Below are 27,829 nucleotides of genomic sequence, written 5' to 3'. Positions count from 1 at the left end.
CATACTAATGAGCGTGGAGTGTGGGGCTTGCTAAAGTTGCTATACACCACGTAAGGCACTTCAAAAATGATTTTTACCCATTTTTATTTACTTCAAAATTTGCAACATTGCTGGGATTGTTTTTCAGAAAAACACATTTGTTTAAGGTAAAACATTTGCATTTCATTTGATCTACATCAGACATCAAATACAAACATCTCTATGAAGAGGAAAACAGTCTATATCAAACACCAAAACCAGCAATTCAGTCATAAAAAAAAAGAAAAGAAACTAAACAAAACTTCAGACTGTCGGCATTTCATCAAAACAAAGCAATAAACTGGAACTGAATGTTACTTGTTAGCTACAAAGTTTGACCGCTTCGTACTCTGTGTAGTATCTGTGTTTGGCGCCGAAAGCCTGTAGTGCCGCGAGAATTCGCGACACCTCTGAAGTCGAGAGTTTGAGTCTGTGTCGAAGGAGACATGAGAAAAGGTCCAGAGGTGTCGGTCCAGCAGGAGATAATCGATTGACTCTGTATCGAATCTCCATCAACTCCTGCAGCGCCGAGTCCTGAGATCCCTGCGTGTACGGATAGTCCAGCTGCAGGATCAAATCTCGAATGGCTTCTGGGTCAAAGTGCACGATGTATCCAAACAGCTGAATGCTGTTGATTTTCACGTAGCCGACATGCTGCGAGGCGTTTCTGTTCGCCACTTCCGAGTCAACCGTCTCGTTCCCTTGAGCACCGTCGCTCTGGGTTCGGCTCCTCAGGTAGAAATGGACCGTTTCGAAAAAGCTCTTCCAGCGGTTTCCCAACGTTAAAGTCCAGTTGTAGCAGTCTATAGGGGTGTCTAACCTCGTTTTCTCCCAATCAGGGTACCCGTTTTGGTTCATTGGCATCGTCCAGCTCTCTGAGTGACTCCCACCAAACGGGTTCACCGAAACAGAGAGCGTCAGCTCCAGAGTTGAGTTCTTCGTCATGCAAATCTGCGCCGAAATTCCTAGCAGCATGTGCACTCGACTTGACTTGGATTTATTGCTCTTTAGAGTCAGGAGCATCCTTTTTCTCCACGAAGGTTCAAACCAGGTGTTGAGTTTGACGTCGCTACTCACGAAGATGGCGGATAAGGCTAGGTGGGCGTCGCGCTGCTCCAGGAGATCACGCAGTTCCAAGTCATGCATTTCCATCTCGGTGCCAAGGTACTGTTTGGTGGGGCTTGGAGCAGCAGGACGGCACAATCCTTGGCTTAACGCGAAGCCGCTGTTGCAGCTTGAGCAACGTGTTCGATTTTCCGGAGAGCATGATGCGCAACGGCTTCCGGTGCCCACTGAGCAGGGGATCAATCCCTGGCAGGACAGGTGGCCACCTGGGCACACGCAGCTGTGCGTCACCTCCGAGTAGATTCCTGGACTCTCAGCTTCACTGCAGTACAGAAGGGAAAGGCTGTGTTGTAGCCAGTAACCGAGACGCCTGGAGACAAACAAATGAACAAAACAAGAACAAAGTGAGGGAGTACAACAAGAAACAAGCAATAAGCATCTCTATAATTGCATGTAAGCCAACTGCAGCCTGAAACACAATGCAGTAACAAATGACTCAACTGTAATAGATGGCAAGTGAACTATTTGCCTTCAGGAGCGGTGATAATAGCCTTGTATTAAAGGCAAAAATCTGCTTTTAAAAGCACAATTTTAAAAGGTCCACTAGTGCCTACTAATAGCTTTAGAGGTTGCAGCATGAGGTGGAATAACACATTATGGTCATTAGTGCTAAAATGTACAGTAGGGTCCAAAGGCTTGGGTTTACTAGCGGTTTTTAATTTCATATACAAAAAAAAAGCGGGTTTGTCCGAGAACAGCCATTTGCAAACTTTTTGGCAAAGATTTATTTTATGGACAATTACAACATTAGACTCTTTAGGCAAATGGGTACCATTTTAGTTCCTAATTGGAGGCCGGATGTTGATATTATATTAAGACAGGAGCGGAAAACCGACTTGACTACGGTGCTACATTTTCAAATGTAATGATTATAATGGCTCCTTTTCATAACTGCACGCTAACCAAATATTCTGTCCCATCCATTAAACTACACAAGATGGCTAATTGGCAAAGAGGTTAATGCCCTGCCTGGAGGAGATTGTTCGGATGACAGAGCTGACGTTAAAAACTTTTGCATCTCGTTTTACATAATTACACCGAAAACAACTAAACAAGCGCGATTACGGACGCAGGCGTCAACCAGAAGTCCATAAACACTGACCCTCCGTTCGCACGTAGCTTTAAACACGCCCTTGCGGACCTCCGCTCATTACTCGAAAGTGTGCATTACCGAGGGCGTAAAAGAGGCTGAGAGGAGAGATTACTTTTTTTTCTACAAGAACATAATCGTTGTTGTCAGAAAAATGCTAAAAATCAGACCATTATCAGTAAGATGCTCAGAATGACCAGTGAGAGAACAAATGTCTGTGCTCCAATCAAAGCGATCAACAAGAAATACAAAATGGTGTTAAAATTCTCAAATCTGATTGGTAAGAAGGTAATGATTAATTTTCGTTGATGATTTTTCTACAACAGCACGTCCCCCGATGTATAGAATTTATCAGTGCTCCACCCCCCCACAAAAAAAATAATAAAAATTGTCAATCCACTAGGTAGTGAGAAGGTAGTGAATGAGAAGTCATTTTTAGGAGACAGTAAATGAAATTGGACAAAGGTGCATTAATATCAATCAATACACAGGTCTATTTTATTATTTTTTTACCTTTCCCTTGGCAGAATTATTTTGGGTTGTGAGCGGCATCTCCGGCTGAGGCCGAAGAGTTTAGCGGCACATCCTTGCGCTTTATTGAGGAGGAAAACGGCGTCGTTCTCCAACTTCCTGTAGCGTTTTTGCAGTGCCGCATCGCTCCGCCATGCGCGCCACACTGATGACAAATTCAGGGCTGCATGTGTCGACAGTCGTACCATGAAAGCCTGGAACTCATCTGCACACAACAATGTAAATGTCAAATGTATGATAACAAGCCTTATCCTTATTTCATTTCCATATTGATGGAAATAGACGCACAGAATGAAACAGGTGCGTGTGTGTGTGTGTGTGTGTGTGGGGGGGGGTTGTGTGAACAGATGGGGGTGAAAATCAGAGATGAAAGGAATGACCTTTTGGTTTCAATCAATTTGAACACTTTTTTTTATTTCTTGTAACTTTTAACTCCCAGGTCCAAATGACAAGAAAATAATGTTTGTTAGATAGGGTGAGCCAACTGTGTTAAGTATAAAGCATCAAAATCTCAGAAGAATAATTTGTAGTTTTGTTCCACTTTTGGTACACATTTAATTAGGGTCATTTTCACCCTAATGGAACATAAGGGCTAGTGAGAACGGACTGGACTCTAGATTTAATTACTGTACAAAATGAACATCCTAACACACACGGTTTGACCAAACAAGTTACTCTAAATTTGTTTTTCATTTTGGTCTAAGGGTCCCAAAATTTCTTACATGACGCATTCACACATGATGTTCTAATGATGCCTGAATTTTATTTAATTTTATAATATGCCGACAAAACAAACACAACACCATCATCATCGAGCTATTGTGTTTTTTTGCCACTTTGTAATCATGTAAAAGTTCTATTTTCTAGAAAGGAATTACAGTTGTAAAAAGTATGTAGATGGACTTCATTTTTCCCACTCAAAATACATACAAAAATTAGATCCAAACAGGTTTTGGTTGAACTATCTTATTGAACTATCTAATTCTTTCTCTTGAATCATACAATTTAGAAAATAAGGTGCAATTGCAAAACATCTGAAATTACACCAGTAATTTTATTACTTTGAATGTGAAAAAATGTAAATATACTATTAGAGAAGCCGAGTGTCTTTTTTTTTACTATGTAGGCCTGTTTCAATTCATGAATGCACATAATACAATTCCATTATCGCATGTTGTTGCCATATGGCAACAATTACATTTTACCATTTAACAAAATACTCAAAATATATAGACTTGGTTAAATGACAAAAAATAAATGTTAACTTATCTAAGATAGTGTTTCCACTTTTTTCCTTTAAGTTGTTTTGCCTAAATATTGAGAAATTAATCAACTTTTAAGAGCCCTCCAATGATGCCCTTCACCATGTCATGTGACTGCAGAAAAGGAAGTACAAATAGCACTTCCTGGTCATGTGACATGGCGTTTTTATTTTGTTATGTCAAAGTTAAAGTCCCCTTTTTCCAGTTACATAGGAAAATAGTAGTTTTATATTATCAAAAAAAAAAAAGGAGATAAATTCATTGTTGCCATATTACAACACCATGCAGTAAAGGATGTGCAGACTTTTGCAACCAGAACAGAAATGAATCAAGACAATATTGCGCACCTGATTGCTCAAACTCCTGGTTGGCATGCCTCCAGGCCTCGTTGGTGTGCTCCAGGTTGCTTTGCTGTGCTCGGAGGCTGGCGAGGGGGCAGTTACACTGCGGGTGCCCATCACTACACTGACACCAGCAGTCGTTGTCCTGGCATGTGAAGTGGCCTTCGCCGTTGCAGCCAATGTAACTCAGCGCCGCTTGCACGAACCGGCTCCTGAGGTACTCTGGCAAAAGGACCTGGAGGCCTGGAGAATGTAAATGTTAAACTCAATTTAAGTGATAAGCAACTAGCATATAGATGGTATGTGTTTCAGACTTTATTTCAGACCACTCTCTCTACAGTGATGGAACTGAACACATCCTGTGCCTCTATTAAGGTAAAAAAAAAAAAAAAAAAAAAAAAACTTTTTAATGAGTTTCAGCCTGAGATCATTACATAACCATTTCTTTTCTATAAGGTCAATGGAACAATCATGGCTAAGCAGTGGACAGAACATGAAGGTTCACTGTTACCACAGCATGGTATTCATAAATAGCCAGCATTAGCAGCAGTGATTCAAGTCACGCTATGCTGCAGTAATGTTCATCGTTGATAGCTTTCAGGTACTTTACCTTGGAGCTGAATTCTGTTCTCAGGGCTGTGGACCAAAACCGAGCTGACAGAGTCGAGATTGTCATAGTTGCTACAGCCAAGGGGGCCAGTCCTCGTCTCAGTTACCTGAAAATCAAATAATTATTGAGGCTAAAATTATTCTGACTTAAATGCTAAAAAAAGCACAGCATCATATAGCATCTGAATAATGTTACTCATTACTTTTTATGCTCTTTTTATGCTTTTGTTTTCGCTATTTCATATACTTCCAGTGCATACAGTATATGTAAATGCTACACAAACGTTCTACATATAAATGCTGCAAACAAAATGTTGGCAAATTGCTCCTGGTGTCATTATAAAAAGACATTGCCAAACATTAGGAAGAGTGCATGGTGAAGAAAAAGGACAAGAAAACAAACAAAAATAATCGGATTCAAACAAAAGGCAGCAGAATCACGTTTTAATTATGTAAATAATATGAGATGGTTCTGACTCAAATCCTCAGAGTCACTCAAAAGAGAGAAAGAAAGAATTCTGAGTAACGTCTTACTAAAAATCAAGGACAAGAAGTGGGAAGTAATATAAATAAAAACTAAATAAATAAAAATAAATTCAAGGACAATTGGCACCCTGTCCAGGTTGTAGCCCGCCTTGCACCCGACGCACCCTGGGATAGGAATATATATAGAAATAAATAATACAATTTTAAAAACCTGCAAACAGTTAAGAAAGTTAAGAGGAAACAGGATAATAGATACACTGAAAAAATAATTATTTTAACAAAAAACAAGTCAAGAACAAAAAGTAGCGCAAAGTACATTTCAGCCTGTGTGTGTGTGTGTGTGAGAGAGAGAGAGAGAGAGCTACATCACACAAACTCTGCACTCTCATGGTCTTTTACTGATGCTACAAGGCGATGTGTTAACATCTGAAACTCTCTCTCTCTCTCTCTCTCTCCCTCTCTCTCTCTCCCTCTCTCTCTCTCTCTCTCTCACACACACACACACACACACTGCACATTCCAATATGAACACTACAGTCCTTGGCGCATGCCAACAAAGGATATGCAAAAGCACATTAAAATTCCTGACATCATTCAACGAAATGAAAAAAAGGTAAGATTTTTTTTTTCCTCGAGTAAAAATCTGACTCCTGCTAAAATGTGAAGCTTCAAATTCGTGACTCAAGTAGAAAAGTAGAAGAAATGCTCCTCCTAATGTAGGAAAACATTCGTTAAGGCCAAGTAACAGCAGCCAAACGTTAGCTAGATAACAATCTCTGACCATAGAAACTAGCTGAATGCTAATCACTAGCTGTCACAGTACAAACTACTGTGGTAAATACAAAGTCTACGCAGCGCCACACAGATTACACCGAAGTCTCATTCTCACTCTCACATCTGTTAAAGTTTTGTTAATGACGTTAGCATGCTAATGATGATGCTGATAAATGTCTGTCAAAATCCAAACAGATAGATTACAGTGAAGTGAGTATTAAGTCTTATTCTCGCTCGCACATCTGTTCAGATTTGTTAAGAATTTACAAATATGATTATAGAGAAATGTAGTGATGAAATTTTGGCCAGAAAAGAAATTGTGACGCTCTTTACACCCTCAAATATCGACCCAAGACATGCTTTGTGCTTGAGGTTTGCTTTTTTATTGTTGCTTTATCTGGATAACAAGTAAGGCTTGCTTTAGTTTCTAGCATGTATACAGTACAGGTTTCATGCTAATATCCTACAAGAAAAACTTGTTTGTGAGAGAAAGATGACGAATGGTTTACCCAGTGAAGTCTGCTAACTTCTTAACTAAGTTGCTAACTAGCTAGCATTCCCCATTGATCAGTAGCGAGCTCTTTATGTCATCTAAATCGGTGGTTTTCAAAGTGGGGGCCTCCAGGGGGCGCCCGGGGGGCCTCAACAATTTTCTGTGAAAAATAAATAAATACATGATTTTCTCTTTCTCACTCTCAGACAACCACACACACAATCAATTCCTAATCTAATGTAATGTAAAAATGCAAGATGTAATTATTAATATAAAAAAGGGGGATATATTGAGAAGTCTGTATTTTTAATGTGTTTTAAAGACATCTTGCAAAAGGGGGGCCTCGGGCAAATGTTAATGCCATTTGGGGGGCCTTGCCTTGGAAAAGTTTGGGAACCACTGATCTAAATGATTTAAATCCATTCACCTCAAGAATGAGGTGAATGACATTTCAAAAATGACAAAAATGACATTTCAGATCTGATAGTATTTCAAGCTGTAAGTCAAATGACACATGTCTATTACTGCTCTTGTTGTAATACATACTTTTTACAACAGTATCATAACACAACACCTTGTCATTAATTAATTTCCTAATAGAGCACACCCCCCAGGTGTATTATTCCTTACTTTATTGTTTCATAATTCAGGTCAAAACTCTGTAAGTGATGGATTACTGGCTTTACTTTACTTTACTAAATTTTACCATTCAGATCAAATCTTTTCATGTATTTCATTAAGATATAATTACAGATGATTATTATGTCTAGAACGACAACAGACATTAGTATTAGCATAGTAGGTTTTTGAGATTAGAACAGTATCTCAGAGTCAGGCACCCTGCACCACTGATTCATGGATGTGATATCACTAGTTTCCTGAAAAACAACCTTCATCACTGTTCAGTGTCTCTTTTTGTTAACGACAGTCCTCCAGTCTCAGACTCCTCCAGTCTCAGCCGGTGCCACCAGTTCCTTCGATCTTCAAAAACCAAGAACCGAAATCTTTGCAGAACAGTTCGAGTTTTGTCACCACCTGGATCACTCCATGAGCTTGATCAAGTTGATCAGCATGCACAATAAAAGACTTCATTACCCGGTTCATTACATATTGCAGCCTTCTCCGTTATCGGTATCCCAAAGGCCAATAATATTGCGATAACATTTAACAAATTATACATTCTGCAGCCTTAATTTCCCAAACCGACATTAACCTCAACCTCATCAAAGCCCAAATAAGAATCTCAATTTAATAGCGGAACCGAGGGTGTAAATTGGATTTCCCCGGACTGATTAATGATACCTGGAAGTCGCACTTTGTTGAAAAGCCTGCATGGAACAGAAAGTTTGCACAGCAGATTAAGTTCTCAACGCTTGCTCATTTGCATTTGCAATGTGTGAGTTTTTTTCAAAAATTCTTCACATGTCTCTGTACTAGAGATGTAACTGAAAACATTATTTATGAGCAGATGATTGAACAAATGAACAGGTTCTAAACAGATACAAATATCAGGGGGTTTTGTTATATAGTCTATTAGTGGTTTGCTCCAGTAGCCATATAAAAGTGTATTCTACCATTCTACCAAACTGGACCAAAATTTATTAAAGAAAGTTCCTTTAATTTTTATAGCTGTAGCTCCATATAGGCCTTGCTGTGCACAGGGGGACATATCTCTGCTGGCGTCTCCAAAAAATACTCAGTCATTTCATTTTATACAAAAATATGAACTTGTACGTTCATTGTACATGCTTTTCGCCATTATTCAACAAACAGAAAATCTTCCTGGAAACTCAGGACAGCATGAAATGTAGCTTGAAGGACCCCATTTTGACTCACAGCAGCACTATGTCACCACTTTGGAGAAAATTCTGAACTTTAAAAAAAATTTCTGGAATGTAACAAACCCTAAACAATAAAATAAACTGAAATCAAATATTATTGGCTAGCTAGTACTAGTTCTGTGATTTTGGAACAATATTGTTCTCTAGCTTACTCGAACACATTATAAAGAATGTTTGCCGGAAAGTTCCACAGGTCATATAAGTGAGTGCGATTATGAAGTTGAGTGATGTATCTCATCACATTGAGTGATGTATCTCATCACATTGAGTGATGTATCTCATCACACGGAGTGATGTATCTGGGTGCACGGTGGCTCAGTGGTTAGCATGTTTACCTCACACCTCCAGGGTTGGGGGTTTGATTCCCACCACAGCCCTGTGTGTGTGGAGTTTGCATGTTCTCCCCGTGCTGTGGGGGTTTCCTCTGGGTACTCCGGTTTCCTCCCCCAGTCCAAAGACATGCATGGTAGCTGGATTGGCAAAATCCAAAAGTGTATGAATGGGTGTGTGAATGTGTGTGCATGGAAGGAGCCTCCCCTGGCGCACCCTATCATACTGCTGAGCAGCTAATCCTTCCATGTAGGATGTACAGAGCCATTTATTTTGCAAGATATATTTGTAAAGATTGGTAGAAGGAAAGGAGGTGTACGTTCTTGATTGTTTCTGTACATATTCAGTGAACATTTTCCATGCAAAGGGATCGTTTCAGGTCCTTCTGTTTCGTTTTTGAAATGGTTGGGGATGGAAATGTTCTGGAGACCTGGCAACCCTTATAATAATCCTACTAATAATATTTGATTTGATTTAGATTTACTTTCATTTTTGGGTTTGTTCCATTTGTTCCATTTCTTTCTGAAGGTGTATTTATTCTCTGCCAACCGTCTCCTTTTAAAAATGCCTCTTTCATATTCCCTCAACAGTTTTTGGATGCTCTCAGTTGAAATATACAGTATTCAACTCTCATTTTTTCTACCTCCTGACAAGTCTCTGACATCATTCTCCAGAACTTAGCCAGTAAGAGGCTTTGAAAGCTGTTTTCTTGAGATTGTCCTCATCTGTTGGTAGAGAAATTGTAAAACAGGTACATTTAGCTGTTTCCCCATTCAAAAACAATGCTGGGTACAAACATTTGCAGTCGGCAGCCTTCTCTATTCTAGCTGTTCTTGCTAGAGGTGCAGTGTGTAAATCGTACGTCGTCTCAAATGAACCGAATTCTGAGATATATAGAATTATATATCTAAAAACACATCTTTTTTCCAATTTCCTAATACTAACCGCAATACACAAGAACTTATGTTTTCATATATATATATATATATATATATATATATATATATATATATATATATTACAGATCACTGAGAATAAGTGAAGCAGCAAAATTCAAATCAAAGCTTGAGAATATGAAGTGACAATGTTTCGAACACTGAATGAAGCATGAGAGCGTTGACTGGGAGGGGCGAATGTGGAACGAAAGATTGATCAAATGTACTGGAATTAAGTGGAAATTAATGAATGACATTAGTCATTAGTCTGTGTAATAAATCTGAAGAGGTAGTGGGGGGATATATTATTAAAAGAGAAAGCGTATGAAACTCTGATCTAGGTTTTCATTACTTGGAGAGGCTTTTCTTTCCAGAATTTGTCATTGTTATTGCACTGATATTATACTGAAACTCACATTGTGTTCTTTTACTTGTACGTGCTCCAATCGCAACGTCCGATACAATGCGATATCTACGTTACCTACTGTACTGTAAACCTTGCGTACATTTAAGCGCTAATGAACAGACGACACACAATGGCCGTGTTTCATGATGAATGACAAGAACTGTGTGAAAAACATCAAGATGAGGAACAGCATCTTCCTACATACAATACAAGTAACTGGACAAAATATCTTTAACATCAAATTCAGCACATGGAGGTCATTACCAGCAAAATCATGACCGGCTAAATGAGAAGAAAATGACCACAGGCAATTCTAGGTGAGTGAATATAACAATGCTTAGCCAGTACATTGTTCTTGGCGATCATCCTGTATTGGTTATCGAAAACGAGGGATTCTGACACAGAAAACAAAAACACACGACTTACAGCTGTTCAGTAAAGTAAACCTTACTCGATCCAAGGTAACTAATATCCCTAGATGATGTACTTAATTCAGCTAGCTAAAGTTATAACTAATTAACCTAGTCGCCTATCAGGGAAACAGGGCTAAATAAAATGTTCTATGATGTTCAGGATAAAAAAAAAAATTATTCAAGGATACTAGAATTTTTCTCAAACTCACATCTAAACTACATCCACAGAGCTACGCATATTCTGTAAAATATGAAGGTTTTTTTTTTGTTTTTTGTTTTTTTAAAGAACAATCAATCTAAAAAGTTAAAAGTGCACTGGTTTTGGACTCTACAAAAAAGCCAGGGTGGAACCCAGTATCACCTCTTCCTACAAGAAAACCCTGCCTGGGCATTGTCTAAAATCTGCACAGGAATCCTGAAGGAATCCAGCCAAGAACTACTGCCAAGAACATGGGTTTTTGGCACCAATGATAAACTTCATAACAGAATAATGAGGGCAATATTAAGCTTAAATGATGACACCGTGATACTTGTTTAATGAACACCCCCAAGACACTGTTCAATTTGTCGGTTAGTCAGCTATCTTGCTATTTGCTAGCTGCAGTAGCTAACTTGGCATGTAAGCATTTCAGAAAAATACTTACATGATGAAATTATAGACTGATTTGTTACATACAAAAAATAAATAAATAAATCTAATTTTAGATAGTTTAAAGATGCTTAAGTATTTTTTATCTCCATTACCTGATTCTATAACCTCATGTTTATACCCCAGGGAAACAGGATATGGTTCCCGTGGACTAAGAACAAATGAAAAATAATACAGAAAAATTTTTCAAAGGTGGTTGTTTGAGTGGAAACTGTTTTTCACAAGTAATAAACAGATTGTTATCTCATTAAGGTAGGTCAGTAACTTATGCATAGTCTTAATATATCAATACCAAATCACAAAATCTCAGTTTTAAACTCTTCAAATCTCAAAATCTTGAAAACTTACAATAGTCAAATCTCAAAATCTTACCATTTCAAAGTCTGAAAATCTTAAAGTATTAAAATCTCAAAATGCTGAAACCATCCATCCATCCATCTTCTACCGCTTACTCCTTCTTCAGGGTCGCCCATCCCAGGGAACATCGGGCACAAGGTGGGGTACACCCTGGACAGGGTGCCAGTCCATCGCAGGGCACAATCATATACACACTCACACACCCACTCATACACTATGGACAATTTAGACATGCCAATCAGCCTACCATGCATGTCTTTGGACTGGGGGAGGAAACCGGAGTACCCGGAGGAAACCCCCGCAGCATGGGGAGAACATGCAAACTCCGCACACACATGGCCCCGGCGGGAATCGAACCCCGGACCCTGGAGGTGTGAGGTGAACATGCTAACCACTAAGCCACCGTGCGCCAAAATGCTGAAACCTTAATGTTAAAATTTCAACATTTTATAAATCTTCCCATCTCAAAATCTTAAAATCTCAAAATCTCAAAAGCTTAAAATCCTAAAAGCTCGAAATATTCAAATCTCAAGTAGTTTTCCTCACTAGGTGGAGCAGACTCTCCAGTAAAACAATCTCAATATCTGTATCACTGCTTTGGTGAAGATAGTTGACATGTTACATTTGAACATTTTACTTAGGATTTTATTGTGGAATTGCAGGATGTTTGGCACAAAGTCTAAATATCAGGTGCTTTAATGGTTTTAACGTGCATTTAAAACTCATCAAGCACCTGAAACGTGTCGCTATGCTTTACGGTGAATGATAACTCAAATATACAGAAGGAAAATTATAACTTTATTTTCTCTTCACTTTTAATGCTGAAAAAAAAACCCTCCCAAAAACAGGTTTTCTCCAGCTGTTTCTTCAAAAAGCAGATTTCAAACCCATTTCAAAGCATCTAGATGAAGCGGCTGTTCCTGGCAAGCCGTGCAATCAAATGAATGTGAATGATCTTTTTTAAACCACTGTGTCAGAATGGCGAGGGTTTCTCATCGATTGCGGAGCTAGTACGAGATGCAGTCATTCATGTCACCCTCTGAGAAGCACTGCAAATCCATCGAAGATCATTTCTCAGCCTGCGTTATACGTAGCACAGATGAGCTGTAAATGCCCTTGCCAGATATTTGTTATCTTTTAACAGTCGCTCACTGCAAATTCCTCTCTGGGTATGGGCTGCTAATTAAAAAGCTGTTTAATTACATATTCTGTAACTCTGTAATGAATTTACAATGCATCGCACATGTACAGTATACATGGTTTGATCTGGGGTTTAGCTCAAACTTAGTACCAAACTTTCAGTGGACGAAAACATCCAAACTCCCTAGTTGATTATTTTCCTATAACAGCATGGTGTGTTTTAATAAATGATAAACGAGGGCCCAGATGTAAACATCTGTTCACCCAATCCTGTTAATAGCACGTCTGAGGACACAAGGTTGGAACTCATCCAGTTCTTCAGTGAATTCCCTACAAAAGGGCTTCATGAACTCGGTCTTAAGAAAGGTGGGAACTTTTCTTGTCGTTAACAGGAGCTAATCATGATAACATACAGTATGCATCCTCAGGCATTTTAAACTTTGTTTAATATTCTCATATTACAATCTAGGATTATCATTCTCATTCTTCCCACTTTTCCTCTTATGACATTTCCTGAATCTCCAGGCTGAGATGAAAATGATCATATTTCAATCCATGTGACATAAAACATATGAGGGCCATTTTTCTACACTGACAAGGCGACTGCTCACGCTCAGGACATTTATAATAGCAGACCTGTTCGGTCTTAGTGGTACCATCTGCAGCTCTAATGAAGACCAATCATAATGTATTAGAGTGCAATCTCTTCACCTGTTAAATTCATCCGCGAGTTGAAAACTTAAAAATAGACGCATTTAACATCCGCCGACTTGTTTTCCGGACTTCGTCTCTGTAGCAGCGGCTGATCTCAAGCGGAATTACTCATCATACGGATAGGTGAGCCAGGATCATCCATCATTATGATAGATGGCTTGGCTGAAGGTTCTGCTGCTGTTTTGTCCTCATTAACACCGAAATATTGGGAAAGTCCTTACTTGAGTCAAATGTACTTTGCTTTTAAATCACTCGGGGTCCGAACACCTTGAGAAATGGCCTTGGCTAAAGCAGCGTGGAAACATTTGCTTAACTAATAATAATGAATTAAAGGGAAAGGACGTGCTAGCTCGGGTTCTCAGAAGGCTGTGAGTTCAAATCACACGAGCCAGTGTTGGAACCTTGAGTGAGATTCTTTAACCCTCAACACCTCAGCTACAGTACTACTGTACTACGACAAGTCGTAGGCCCTGAATTAATAAAAACATAAGTGTAAAAAAAAAAACAATTGTGCAAATTTACAATAAACCCAGAATAAATAAATAAATAAATAGATAGATAGACAGATAAATCAATTGAGAAATGCTAGATGAATAAATAAGCAGGGAAATAAATACAGTAAATAGGGAAATGTTTGCATAAATAAACAAACAAACAAACAGAAATAAATAAATAAATAGACAAACTGGTAATTCAATGAATAGAGAAATGTTTGAATAAATAAATAAACAGAAATAAATACAGATATGAATATATAAATAAACTGTTAATTAAATTAACAGAGAAACATTTGAATAAATAAACAAACAGAGAATTAGATGGATAATAAATAAATAAATAAATAAATAAATAAACAGAAATAAATACATAAATATATAAATAAACCAGTAATTATAGAGAAATGTTTGAATAAATAAATAAACAAACAGAGAATGAAATGGATAGATAATAAATAAATAAACAAACAAACAAACAAATAAACAAAGAGAGAAATAAATACATTTGTTTGTTTGTTACATACAAACATGCATGCTGATTTACAAACTTTATAGGATTTTAGGTTTTATGGTTTATAGAAGATTTAGTTTTTTGTGGGTTTTTTCCCTCCGAATTTCTCCCACCACATCGTTGGGAACTGTTGCATCATTGGACAGTATAACAGCCGTGGAGGAAAGTCCTGTCTGCCCTCCTCCACATATATGAGCTCACAGATGCTCATGATTGCTTATTGTCACTGTGAGTGACAGGGAAGAGAGAGTATGCCACTCCCACCCAGACAGCGTGACCAATTTTGCTCTCTTGGACTCCAGGCCCTGGATGGTAGTGGCATCACTCGGATTCAAGCTCATGAGCTCTAGATTTGTTTTTTTGTTGTTGTTGTTTTTTTTTTTTACCAAATGACCAAATACTACGTGTTGTCTGTTTTGCATGTTTCAGTTCATTCGTAATTTGCAGTGTTTGTAGCTCGAAGTGTATAATACAAGGTGGTTCCAATGCCAATACATTAATTTAGCACCTAAAGTTGCATTTATCGCAGCATTATTGCATAAAATTTAGGAATGGCAACTGCTGTTCCATTCTGATTGACTCTAAGTGCAAATTAATATGACCGAAGGGCAGGTGTCAAACTTCACAGTAGTCTGTATCTACCGATTGAAAATAAAATAAATGTGTCGAGGTCTGGGAAAACCTGTTTGATGTTGGTTGACGAGTTTCAGGTTCACTCTTCAGCACACACAAATATCTTTTCCTATTGTAGCATTCAAAAGCTGGCAACACACAACATTGAGGTGTGTTATATTACCATGCTTAAACATGCACACCAGGCAAAAATGTTTGTTCTGCAAAAGCCAATACAAAGTAGTGTTTTTTTTTTTTTCTGGTTGTTGAAAGTACTTGTTTACCAGGCAGCCCGAAGCGCACATGCTTACGAATGCCAGAACATATGTTGCCACTCTAAACTTAATGCATACTTCCTTAAACTTCCTTCATAAATGCCAGCTCAATTTTTCATTCTTCTACTTTATCACGGAACCCGTCATGACAGAAAACATCTTAAAACACGAGTTGTCATGACTAGTGGAAACGCAGGAAGACAGGTCGCCTGCCGCAACCCGGAGCGATGCTCGACACCTTCATTAATCTACATCAGTTTGAAATGTACGCACGCGTTTCATACCCAAGTTAGATTGCTTTAATCAAAGTAGTTATGGGATGATGGGAAATGGAGAACAGGTGTACAAAAAAAAGTAGGAATACTCCGCTGAAACTACAGAAAAAGAGAGAGAGAGAGAGAGTGCAGTTTGAATCTCTGCCTAATGTGTTTATACAAACAAAAACGAACTCCCCAAGGTTAGCGTGTTCGTAATTATGCATACATTTTGCACTCGCCTCAAAATATCACCCATTATATGCAAAAGAGTATGCAAAAAAAAACCAACAACGTTCTCCTCCAGCTGTGGATGCTTAGCAATGTATTGCATGCACCATTCACTTTCCAACTCTCTAGATTCCTATCCAAATAATCAATAATTAGGAAATAAAATCCAACAATTAATTTTTAAAAAAAAAAAGAACACATATACATATGTACATATATATATATTATATATATACACATATATACATATATATATATATATAAATTATCTTCATCTATCTTTTTTAATGCAAAATAGAACACGTATGTTAGTATTAGGAGTCAAAAATGAAAGAGAAGATTAATGTACTGATTAATTTCTTTAAAGAATTTATTTAAAAGGTGGGTCTACGTAGAAGATAACATCTTCTAGATTATCTAGATCATATTTAAGTCAAAATTAAGATATCACTTGTTGCTGGTTTGTTTGTTTTTTTTTTGTTTTTTTTACTAATAATATCATGACATTCATTTTTGCCATTTTGTTACTTAATTAATACAGAAACAATTTAAAACATAATTAAAAGCATTTGTAGGATATAATAGTCATTTACGAGTTAAAAGTCGTTGTGGTCTAAGGGTGCACAAACTTTTGCACTCAAAGGGTATTTATTGAAATAGCGCTGGGAGGTGGAGGACATGGGTGAGTTATTTCATATTTAACTGTTTATTAATGAGAATTTTCATAATAACCAATGTAACATTGGCTTGTTTGATCTGAACAAAATGTAAAAGTTAAGGCTCGAGTTACTTTAAGCTCTGACACCTCACGCTTGAGGAAGTACCTTGATGGCTGCTGAGGCGATCTGGAGGTGGTGCAGTTTCCTCAGCGTGCTGTCTCGGTCGATGAAGTAGGAGGCAGCGAGGTGATGGAGGGCCTCGAGAGTCAGCGTGCCGTTAGCGGCCCCGCTGTTTGAATGGGCTTCACTCAGCTTCCGCTTATCCACGAAAATGGTCAAGGACTCTTCGCCTGGATAAGAGAGAAGTGAGAACTGCTAGTTCACGCACCACTGAACAACTGAGCACCGAATCTCTCTGTCTTCGCCTCACCAATTCTCTCTATTCTGCAAACGTTTTGTGTGTCTCTATTAGCTACTGTTGCAACAAGATGAAGTAATCAGTATGGCACCATGAAAGCTACGGTCCTGGGGCAAAATTAATTACTTGACAGTCCGTACAGGATTTCGCAGAGGTTTTTTTGTGTGATTGTTGCAGCTAAAAATGCTTGATTTTGCTGTGGCGTTTTTCTAAATTTGTGACACAATGTGCAGAGCATTTTGTGCTTATTTTGCTGGTAACTACTTGAATTGATGGAACTGCAATTGCATGAAATAGTTTTGCACGGTCTTTCACAGCGATGTCTGTTAGTAAATGAGACCTTTTAGCTGTACTCATGTTCGATACACATGAATAAAAGAGAGCTTTGGCTGAATGAGCATTGTGATAGTGAAGTGATGGCTCAGCAGTTAAGACTTGGACTTCTGCTCGGACGGTTGTGAGTTCAAATTCCAATGCTGCCAAGTGGCCACTGTTGGGCCCTTGAGCAAGGCCCTTAACCCTCAACTGCTCAGTTGTATAAATGAGATAATTGTAAGTCGCTCTGGATAAGGCATTACTTGCCAAATGCTGTAATGTAATGCAGTGTGATGATGTCACATGACAGGTCTTGGCCCAAATCTGCGGTAACTGCAAGCTCCTCTGAATATTGCAAAATTTGCTTGATTTTTTGTATTCATTTCTGCGATTGCAAAATCATGAAATCCTGCTGAAGGGACTGACTTGAGAACACGCTGTAACAGGAAAAGCAATCAATGACAGGATGGTTTGAAGTTATTGTGGAGTTATTGTTGATTCAGTTCCAGTAACAGCATGCCCTGAAGTGTTTCGTTTGTCTTAAATCAAAGCAATTTGCCAATATAAATTTGCCGAATAAAATTATTTTTTTTTTAATCTGTTTATAGTTACATTTAATGTTGTGGAACGTCTGGTATATTGGTATATTTTATCTTCTAAGAAGGTCAGGCTGATAACCTGCATTTAACCTACTTCCTGAATGTTCTGTAATGGAACGTTAACGATCGGCAAAAAAAAACAAGCTAGGTTGACAAGATATTTCGGAAAACTTTTTAAGTAAAATTCTAAAACTTCTGAAACCTTTGAAGGGTGCCTTGTAATCCAAATATGGCCTAACGGAATACATGTCTATGATAAAAAAAAAATTATACAATTAAAATGGATCTTGTGTAGACAATTGAATAATCTGAACATGACAATGTTTTGAAAAGCATCCTGAAATGTGTGATCATCAGATCAGTGTTAATTCATCAATTTTATAGAAACTCAAAACGTTTCTTTCACCCTTTGTTGCGTTTTCTTTTTATCGAGACTCTTCCAGCATAGAAGCCCCAGTACACCTCTCTCGTTTTTATCGCCCATCTGTAAAAGGATGAGGGAGAACAGGAGGCAGTTCGAATACCGGAGGGTTTTTGTTTGGGGAAAATGTGTTTCGGAGGAAAAATGGCTCTGGTCAGGTGCTGAATTGTCTGGAGATCTAAATGGAGCCCAAATGAGAGCACGGGAGGTGCACTTAGCAGCTGAGATAATCGATTGCGGGATCATTGTGGTGAGTACTGTAATTATTCTCCGAGGGAAATGAGGCTATTGGGTACAGACTCTTTCTACAATTAGAGTACGATAAGAGCCGTCGTCACGCACTAGCAGTAGCAGAAAGCGTCACTGATGTCGATACCATCGGCAAGTTGTGTGATATTTCTGTGATAACCTCTGGCATATTTTCCATTTGTACCCAGACCTTGTATACTTGTACTAAATAATTTGGTTCAAAGTAATTAATCAACATTGGGGAAATATCTATTTAGCGAAATAGACTTACAGTGAATGTTTGACTTGCTCCCAATCAGACAGAAGCTGTCTGTTTAGTTCAAGCTCCATTCCACATAAATAGAGGACGATGGAGCACAACTAGGACTAATAGCCAAGCTATTTGAGTGAAGCAGGGGTTGCACAGCTATCAAACCTGGCTCAGGACTTCAATGCTTTTTTAGGCTATACTATAAAAAAACAATTCAGTAATCAGCAGTAAATGTGCAAAATAGTCAATGTGTATCATATTACACTATTTAGGGATGTCCTAATTCTTAAAATGCACTCGTGTGGATGACCACTCAACTAAAACGGGTGCAAACTGAGAATGCGCAGCATGGAAGCTCATGCCCGTCAACAGAGCTCCCTTTACAGTTCAATGAAAGACCTTGTTGGCTGGTAGATGTGATGTCTACAACAGTGTCTGTTTTTCCAGGTTTTAAGGCAATTAATAGCTGCTGTTTGACAGCTTGACAATATGTCAGGCAGAAACGTACATTCTGGGATGTAAATATGCTTAAAAACTACAGAATGCAAATATTAAGGGGCAATAATAATAATAATAATAATAATAATAATAATAATAATAATAATAATGAAAAAGGTTTTTATTTTTTTCATATGGAGAACATCTTAGAAGACAGCATTATATACTTACAGTTGCAATCAGAATTATTCAATCCCCATTGCAAATCATGTTTATTGTCAAAATTGACAGACTTTAATTGACTGAAATAGTTCAACACAACAAATGCTTCAAGTGGTTTCCCCCAAATTCAAATGAAAATGCAACTTATAATGACTTCTCCAGTCTCAAAATTTTCAACCCCTTCATGGCAAACATCTTTAGTACTTAGTAGAGCACCCTTTTGCTGTTATGACCTGCTGCAAATGAGATGCATAGCCAGACACCAGCTTCTGGCAGCGTTCCTGAGGAATTTTAGCCCGTTCCTCATGAGCAATGGCCTCCAGTTCAGTAATATTCTTGGGTTTGCGTGCTGCAACCGCCTTCTTCAAATCCCACCAGAGATTTCCTATGGGTTTCAAGTGAGGTGACTGTGATGGCCCTGTAGAATCTTCCAGGACTTCTTCTGCAACCAAGCCTTGGTGGAATTTGAGGTATGCTTGAGGTATCATTTTCCTGTTGGAAGGTCCAATGACGCCCAAGCTTCAGCTTCCTCACAGACAGCATGATGTTTTCTCCTAGGATTTCCTGATACTTCAATGAATCCATCTTGCCTTCCACACGCTGCAGGTTTCCAGTGCCAGAGGATGCAAAGCAGCCCCAGAGCGTCACTGAGCCACCACCATGCTTGACTGTGGACAGTGTTCTTTCTTCATTCTTCTTCCTCCAGACATACCGCTTATCCATTGTGCCAAAAAGTTCCAGTTTTGTTTCATCGCTCCACAGAACAGAATCCCAAAACTTCTGTGGCTTATTTATATGATTTTGAGCTGAATTTTCTTGTGCTTTTGGGTCAGTAGTGGTGTACGTCTTGGAGTTCTGGCATGTAAACCTTCTGCGTTTAGTACGCACCTTACTATGCTCACTGAAACCCCAATGCCTGTTGACACAAAGTCTTGCTGCAGGTCTTTTGCAGTCTCTCGAGGGATTTCACAACCCGCCTTCTCAGAAATCTGGTTGCAACCGTTGATAGCTTCCCTTTTCTGCCCCGTGCAGGTAGTGTAACAACTGTTCCCTTAACTTTGAATCTGCAAACTATACTTCCAACAGAGTCTCTAGGAACATTCAGTGCCTTCACCATCTTTTTGTATCCTGTTCCTTGTTTGTCAAGGGCAATGATCTCTTAAATTTTTGGACCATTCTTTTGACTTATTTCTAACATGCAGTCAAACAACTCACTCAACAAACCCCTAGCCAGTTCAAGTATTTCATATGTTCCAGCTCAAGCACACCTGGTGCAACTAATGAAGCCCTTGATTAGTTGCATCAGGTGTGCTTGAGACAACACCTGTTTTGCATATTTGTGCTGTTGAGAGGAATTCTATTCGGGGAGTTGAATAATTTTGAGACTGGAGAAGTCATTATAAGTTGCATTTTCAGTTGAATTTGGGGAAACCACTTGAAGCATTCGTTGTGTTGAACTATTTCAATTGCTTTTGTTTGATTTGTTCATTACAAACAGCTGAAAGTCTGTACATTTTGACAATAAACCTGATTTGCAATGGGGGTTGAATAATTTGGATTGCAACTGTATACTTATATCAATAACTGAATTCTTTTACGGATAAAATTATGAACAGCACGTATGATGAGTCGTAATTGCAGTAGATGAGTGCTCGGTCGGGCTATCCATTAATCCCTGGGCACGTCTTTGCAAGAGAGCACATCTAATTAACAAAAACAAATCAAAATAGTGAATTAAAGCACAATAAAGTACATCCTGCACACGTATTATGATTTCAAGGCTGGGCTTGAAAACCCCAGTCTCAGGCCCTTTTACTCAAGAAAACACATGTAATTTGAATAATCTGAATGGTGAGGTCAGAAAATCTCCTTAAACAGGTACATGACCCGACTCTAAATATGTGTAACTTTACCTACATTAACCATACTCTTCAATAATTGAATACAAATCACTTCATTTGTGTGAGCTTGTTCGGTCATTAGTGTGAGTGTCCTTAATGGGGGTTAATCAGTGGTGGCGATTTTTTTTCTGAAATCAAAGCATGGATGTAAAATGACAAAAATGCATATATTTTTTTAGGTTGTCACGTTACCTGATCTCGTTCCTTTTTAGAGAAAATGATCTGTCACACCAGCATGGACTGATCTGAAAAGCACTACCAGTCAGCTAATCAACTTCAGCATATATACTTTCTACCACAGCAGGGAGTAGAGCTGAATGAATCTATCAATGCTGTTTTTGAGCTAAATTAATGTCTGCCCTGGTTTTTTTTTTTTTTTTTTTTTTTTTTTTTTTAGACTGTCCTAATAGTTAAGATATACAAAAAGCTTTCATTAAAATTGGGCCAACAAAACAACTAATTTTGGCCTCCTCAAAATACTAGTAGCTTTCAAATGATTGTTAAATTATTATAAAATAAGTTGTACTATGTTAGAATACATTAAAATATAATATCAGGTATAAGCTATGACTTCATTTACAGTCAGTATAAGTTATTAAAAACCCATGTGTCTACACATGACTAAATATAATCCAGTATGCAACCATGAGAGTGTGATAAGCACTACTTCTAACAGTTCATAATGCATAATATAGACACTGCTATGAAGTGGTGTATTTTAATAAATAATTAGAACTATTAAAGATGTATTCATGGACCATTATAGATTCATAGGCTTTATATTACCTAGATTACTTTATTTTGTCATGATTTGTTATAGCACAAGAGTTACTCTTCATTATAATCTTGAATATTTAAATACAAGCTGATGGGGAAGAATTGAAATGACACTTAATGAAGTTCAGGAGAACGATCATGCCTGAAGCTCGACCTCCTTCCTAAGTAACTTTCTATGAATTTCCCATCTCTCACTATCTCTACTAGCAATGGCGTTTCGGCACCCACCATACCATGTCTCCTTCCTGAAAGAACAACTCCAACGGAAAGTTTTCATTGAAACATGATGAAGTATTAGAGTTCATAAAAACATCTACAATTATTATCAAGATACAAAATACAAAAGATGATGAATTTAGTCTACATATCTTCCACCCTTGTACAATTTCTGCCAATGCGTCTTCTTCTTACCTCCAAGAGTGGCTGAGACCAGGAAGTGAGTGCCATACTTCTTGATGATGTTGTCCGCGATCATCTGCAGGCTCGGCCGTCGCCCGAGCTGCCTGATGTTGCGCACAAAGTCGGGGTCAAAGGGCACTGCTTCCTGCCTCTCCACAGCCAAGTTGTTCACCTTCCATCGGCCAAACTCCCTGCAGAACATCACAGTATACTGTATAATTCACTAACTTTACAGGGTCTATTGGAATTGGCATGGCATATCAGTGTGAATTAATACAATTAATAAATTCCCCAAAGATCATAACGATTTCTATCAGCATAAAACTCCTGATATTATGGCTCCATAAAAATTAAATAAATTTTATATATATATATATATATATATATATATATATATATTAAACTGAATGTGGCATCTTTCTCAATTATTTTGTATTTGGATCATTAAACTTATAGTTTTAAAAATTTCACCAATTTTGGCCACGTGGTCGATGCTTTCTGGTCCATGTTGACATCATTACATCACATAACTGCTGCAGATTTGTCAGCTGTACATTAATGCTCCAAATCTACTATTCTACCATATCTGTTGGTGACTGGGGGGGCCATTGAACTACACTGAACTCATTGTCATGTTCATGGAACCAGTTTGACTTTATGCTTTGTAATTTGGTGCATTATTATGTTGAAAGTAGACATTACTCAGTCCCTCTTGGACTTCATGAATTTGCAATGGCAGAAATTAACACGAAATCAAGCAAACTCTGCAACGTTCGAAGGAGCTTGCAATTTTTTTTAATTACCACAGATTTTTCTGCAGATTTCGGCCAAGACAAGTCGTGTGATGTCATCACAACACGCATTCAGCCAAAGCCTTCTTCGATTCATGTGTGTCGACCATGAGTCCATCTAAAGGTCTCATTTACCAACAAACATCACTGTGAAAGATAGTGGAAAACAATTTCATGCAACTGCAATTTTGCCAATTCAAGTAGTTTTCTGTAAAAAAGCAGAAAAATCTCCACAAGTTGCATCGCAAATTTTGCAAAAAGCCACAACAAAATCATCATCAGCATGTTTGTCTGCAACAATAAAAAAAAACTCTGCGAAATCCTGTACAGACTGATTATAAGATGGGTAAATTGTATATGCGGAGGCACATTGTCAGTACAAAACTCAAAAAGTCTATGGCATTCAAAGGATGCTTGACTGTTAGTAAGCAAGAAAACACTCCCTACACACTACCGCCACCAGTCTGAACTGTTGACACAAGGTAGTTAGGGTCCCTGTATTCATGCTGTTAATGCCAAATTCTGACCCTACCATCTGCATGCTGCAGGAGGAACAGAGATACATCAGAACATGCAAAGTTTGTCCAATCTTTAACTGAGCAGTTTGGGTGAGCCTGTGCTCACTGTAGTCTCAGATTTCTGTTCTTGGCTGACACGAGTGGAACCTGAAGTGGTCTTCATCTGTTGTAGCCTATCTGCCTCAAGTTATAAGGTGTTGCACTTTCTGAGATGTTTTTCTGCTCAACATGGTTGTAAAGAGTAGTTATTTGGGTTACCATAGGCCGGTGTGCGTGTATATATATATATATATATATATATATATATATATATATATATATATATATATATATATATATATTGCTTTAAAATCTTAAAATTGTCTTGAAGTTTGGCCACATTAAGCTAAACTGTGCATGTTTTATTAAAAAATATATTGTCGAGACTTCTTCAGGGCTCAGCGAAAAGCAGCGAGTCATGGAATTAAAAATGTACTGTTCCCAAAGGAATTTGACATGGTGAATCCTTGCCAAAACCACTTTGAACATATGACTCATAATCGCACATATATAGAAAACATATGACCGAACAAACCGGTACTCTGTAAGAAGTAACAAAGTGCAACTAAAGTGTAAGATAGCGAGCTGTTAGAAATGAAAAAGCAGCATGAGACGAGAAAAGGCCACAAAAGCAATCAGCACACAATCTGGCTCTCCTTTCCACCTCCTCCTGTTAATACCACTTCTGTTCCACGCTTCCCCTGTACACTTGGCCGACAAAGACAAGAACAGTAGGTGGGATTTGATTGTGCTGGGACTTGAAAAAGCTCAGCAGGGAGCCAGGTGCTAAACACACTGTACGGCTCTTTTTTCTTCTTCTCTGAAATGTAATCTGCCCAGATCTTTCCATACCTATTTTCCATCTCTGGTGTTCCTATTTCCCATTTCTGGTGTGTAGGGTGGAGGTCTGGGAGGAAGGTCTTTCAAATATTGTTTATAATCAGCAAGATGTTCCCTTAATACACTCAACATGCATCCCTATTACAGGTGAGTCAAAGTCAAGGACACTGATAGATTCACTTGTATAAAAGAGCAAACCATGGCAAAGGTCAATCATCAGCTTTAAGAAAGCTGCCATTGCTACCAGTCAGACCAATGAGAGGTCCTTGGGATGTGTAGAGGTTTGATGAATGGTAGAGCTGGAAATGCCTAACGATGGAAAAGTCAGAGCTAGTTCTAAGGTTTCTTGCATCCAAGAGCCTTCATTACGTTCCCAAATGTACCAAAGTTACATGAGTGGGAGGTTTTTACTTCATTGTTGGGGGACAAACAAAGACCATGTTCATTAAAACACAGGAATAATGCAAAACTCCACACAGAGAGTTCAGGATCAAGCCCCTGACCCTGAAGCTGAGCCACCAACACCACCTCCTACACCACTGTGCTGATTCTAATATTCCTATTCCTATATATTTATTTGCCAATACAGTATCACAGTACTGTTTGAGATATAACTTCATCAAGGTTGAGTTATAGATGCATGATGACATCCATATTCAGAGCTCATCAGTAAAGTGGTAAACATGCGCCAATCACCTGATTTATTGGCACAATTAGCTTTTGTAAAAAATAATGTAAGAAAACATTTTTTCCCTCACTATATACATTAAATAAATGTGTTAGGTTGTGTGTCAGTTCTTTGGTCTGCTCATTCTAATAGCTATTCGGACAAGACATTATGATAATGCAAGATCATTTAAAGTCATGGTGAATGATCTGTAGGGAAAATGCATGCTTTTAATACTGTTGGCTTACAATACATGTTTTATGTGTGATGGTTTAGAATTTTCATTGAGTGTTTTTCATTAGGTTGTTTTGGGGCTGGTTTTAATTGGCCATTGGGATGGTTTGGGGGCTGGTTTTGATTGGCCATTGGGCTGGTTTGATTGACCATTGGGATGGTTTTTGAGCTGGTTTTATTGGGAGGATTTGGGGCTGTTTTGGAGTTTGTTGTGATTCACCATTTGGGTTTTTGGCTGATTTGGGTTTGTTTTTACTTTGCATTGTGCTGCTGTTTAGGGATGTTTTTGATTGCCCATTGGGATGCTTTTGGGGCTGGGTTTAATTGGCCATTGGGCTGTTTTGAATGATGGTTTTTTATATGGGTTTATTGGGTGGTTTTATGCCTGTTTTGGGGTTTGTTTTGATTGGTCATTGGGCTATTTTTTGGGTTGAGTTGATTTGGTTGTTTGCTGTTGTTTGTGGGCATTGAGCTGCTGTTTAGGACTGTTTATTATGACTGTTTAGGACTGTTAATTGGGATGTTGTTTGGAGTTGGTTTTGATTGGTCATTGGGCTGTTGTTTGGAGCTGGTTTTGATTGGTCATTGGACTCAGGTTTGGTGCATTTTTGTTGTGCTGGTTTTCTTGCTTGTTTTGGGTTGTTTTGGAGTTAGTATTGATTTGCCATTGGGATGGTACAACAAACAGGACTCAGTGGTTGTGTGAGCATGCATTAATAGGAGTGCAAATCCAAAGAGCGGTCAGAAAAAATGAGGCAGGTGTCAAACACGATACTCAATGGTATTTCCAGAACTAGAGTGTATAATGTGGCAAATACAGAACAATGACTCAGAACTTGCTCAAATGAAAATAAACTGGAAGACTTTGCAATAAAAGCATGTAACCATGGGCTTTGTATAGTAGACAGGAAATGATTGTGGAATAAAGAAGAGTCTCTAAACTTGGTTTTGAATGGGCTGGCTTAAATGTCCCTTGGGTGTTGTTGATTTTATTTATTTATTTATTTATTGGGGGGGGGGGGGGGGGGGATATATTGACCATTGGACTGGATTTGGCCATTGGGATGTTTTGGTACTGGTTTTATTGGGTGGATTTTGGATTGTATTGGAGTTCGTTTTGCTTTGCCATTGGGTTGGTTTGAGGCTGAATTTGATTCGTCTGGTTTTGATGCCGAGTTCTTTTGATTGATCAATTAATTACTTTTGTAACACATACTCATACTTGGCAAATCTGACCATTGCAACCACCTGACCATATACATTAACTCTATAACGTAGGTGCATTTTCAAGTTTAACTTTCTAGCTGTCTGCCTTCATGCTGCAGATTATAATAACCAAAAAAAAAAAACCCACATAAAATAAAACAAAATATAAACGTAAAAGGGGTGAGTGAAATGTTATAGGCTTAAATACAAGTCGCGTGTCTGTACCTGTAAATCTTGTAGCGGGTAGTGAAACCGTTTTGGTGTCGCTCGGAGAACTCTGTGAATTCGTGCGCGCGACGGAACGGCCCCTTGTCCGCCAGCAGCCACGCGAGGCGCTCCGCGGCCCCTGCGCACGCCCCCGCGGCCACGAGCAGCAGCAGCAGGAGCAGCGCGCGGAGAGCACCGTGCCAGGCCATGCATCCGCGCGTGCCGCATGCCCGCCGCGCTTTCCCAGGTTTGCAACTGCAAGGTAACGTGAACGTACCTCGCGTGTCAAGTCCGAAGAAAGGCTTCACTGATGCAAGTCAAAAGCACAGCCGGTACAGGTGGTCGCATTGACAGCATCCATACAGCTTACCTGATTTATAGTCCTTTTCTTTCTCAGCTTACTGCAAACTAACTTTTTTTTTTTACCCCCTTCCCCCCTTCCTGCTAAATGCACACTAATTAAAAATGGTCCCCAATCCGATGCGACTCCAGTTAATCAAGTCCAATGCACGTAAGTGGCGAATCCGATATGTTCTCTGCAGAGCACGCGCGAGATCCATATACAGTGTCTTCTGATCGCGTATAAAAGTGTCAAGTAAGACTAAAATCGGATTCGTTTAATCTTCGTGGTCCTCCCCAACAATTCCGACAGCCAAACAAGTTTAATAGCGCAGTAAGAAACGCGCATTAACTCGAGTTGTGAGGAGAGCGCGTGCGAGGAGGATGAAACATGATGCATTTGCCTTATCGCCTATCTGCAGGGCGAGAGAAGTGCGCGCGCGCCT

At 38.7% G+C, this 27,829-nt stretch overlaps 1 protein-coding gene across 1 annotated transcript; it reads right to left on the bottom strand.

Annotated features, from left to right (window-relative positions):
- Positions 1 to 81: 81 nt before the first annotated feature.
- brinp3b (bone morphogenetic protein/retinoic acid inducible neural-specific 3b) lies at positions 82 to 27,829 on the bottom strand. Its single transcript, XM_017471149.3, has 7 exons — positions 27,063 to 27,829; positions 22,555 to 22,733; positions 16,719 to 16,903; positions 4,978 to 5,083; positions 4,374 to 4,610; positions 2,747 to 2,969; positions 82 to 1,453 (listed from the first exon to the last, which is right to left on the bottom strand). Exons 1-7 carry the CDS (start codon positions 27,251 to 27,253, stop codon positions 340 to 342), a joined length of 2,235 nt encoding a protein of 744 aa, XP_017326638.1. The 5' UTR covers positions 27,254 to 27,829; the 3' UTR covers positions 82 to 339.

The sequence above is a fragment of the Ictalurus punctatus genome, chromosome 7 (assembly GCF_001660625.3).
Source record: "Ictalurus punctatus breed USDA103 chromosome 7, Coco_2.0, whole genome shotgun sequence".
In the NCBI taxonomy this organism is placed as follows: Eukaryota; Metazoa; Chordata; class Actinopteri; order Siluriformes; family Ictaluridae; genus Ictalurus; species Ictalurus punctatus.
Note: the sequence above shows the minus strand (reverse complement) of the source record. Positions and strands in the feature narration are given on the sequence as shown.

Excerpts from the sequence above, each read along its gene's own strand:
- brinp3b (XM_017471149.3), bottom strand. The coding sequence starts at position 27,253 with ATGGCCTGGCACGGTGCTCTCCGCGCGCTGCTCCTGCTGCTGCTGCTC. Across the intron at positions 16,904-22,554 it reads GGTCTCAGCCACTCTTGGAG|GCGAAGAGTCCTTGACCATT; the intron begins GTAAGAAGAAGA and ends TCTCTTATCCAG. Across the intron at positions 4,611-4,977 it reads GAACAGAATTCAGCTCCAAG|GCCTCCAGGTCCTTTTGCCA; the intron begins GTAAAGTACCTG and ends TACATTCTCCAG.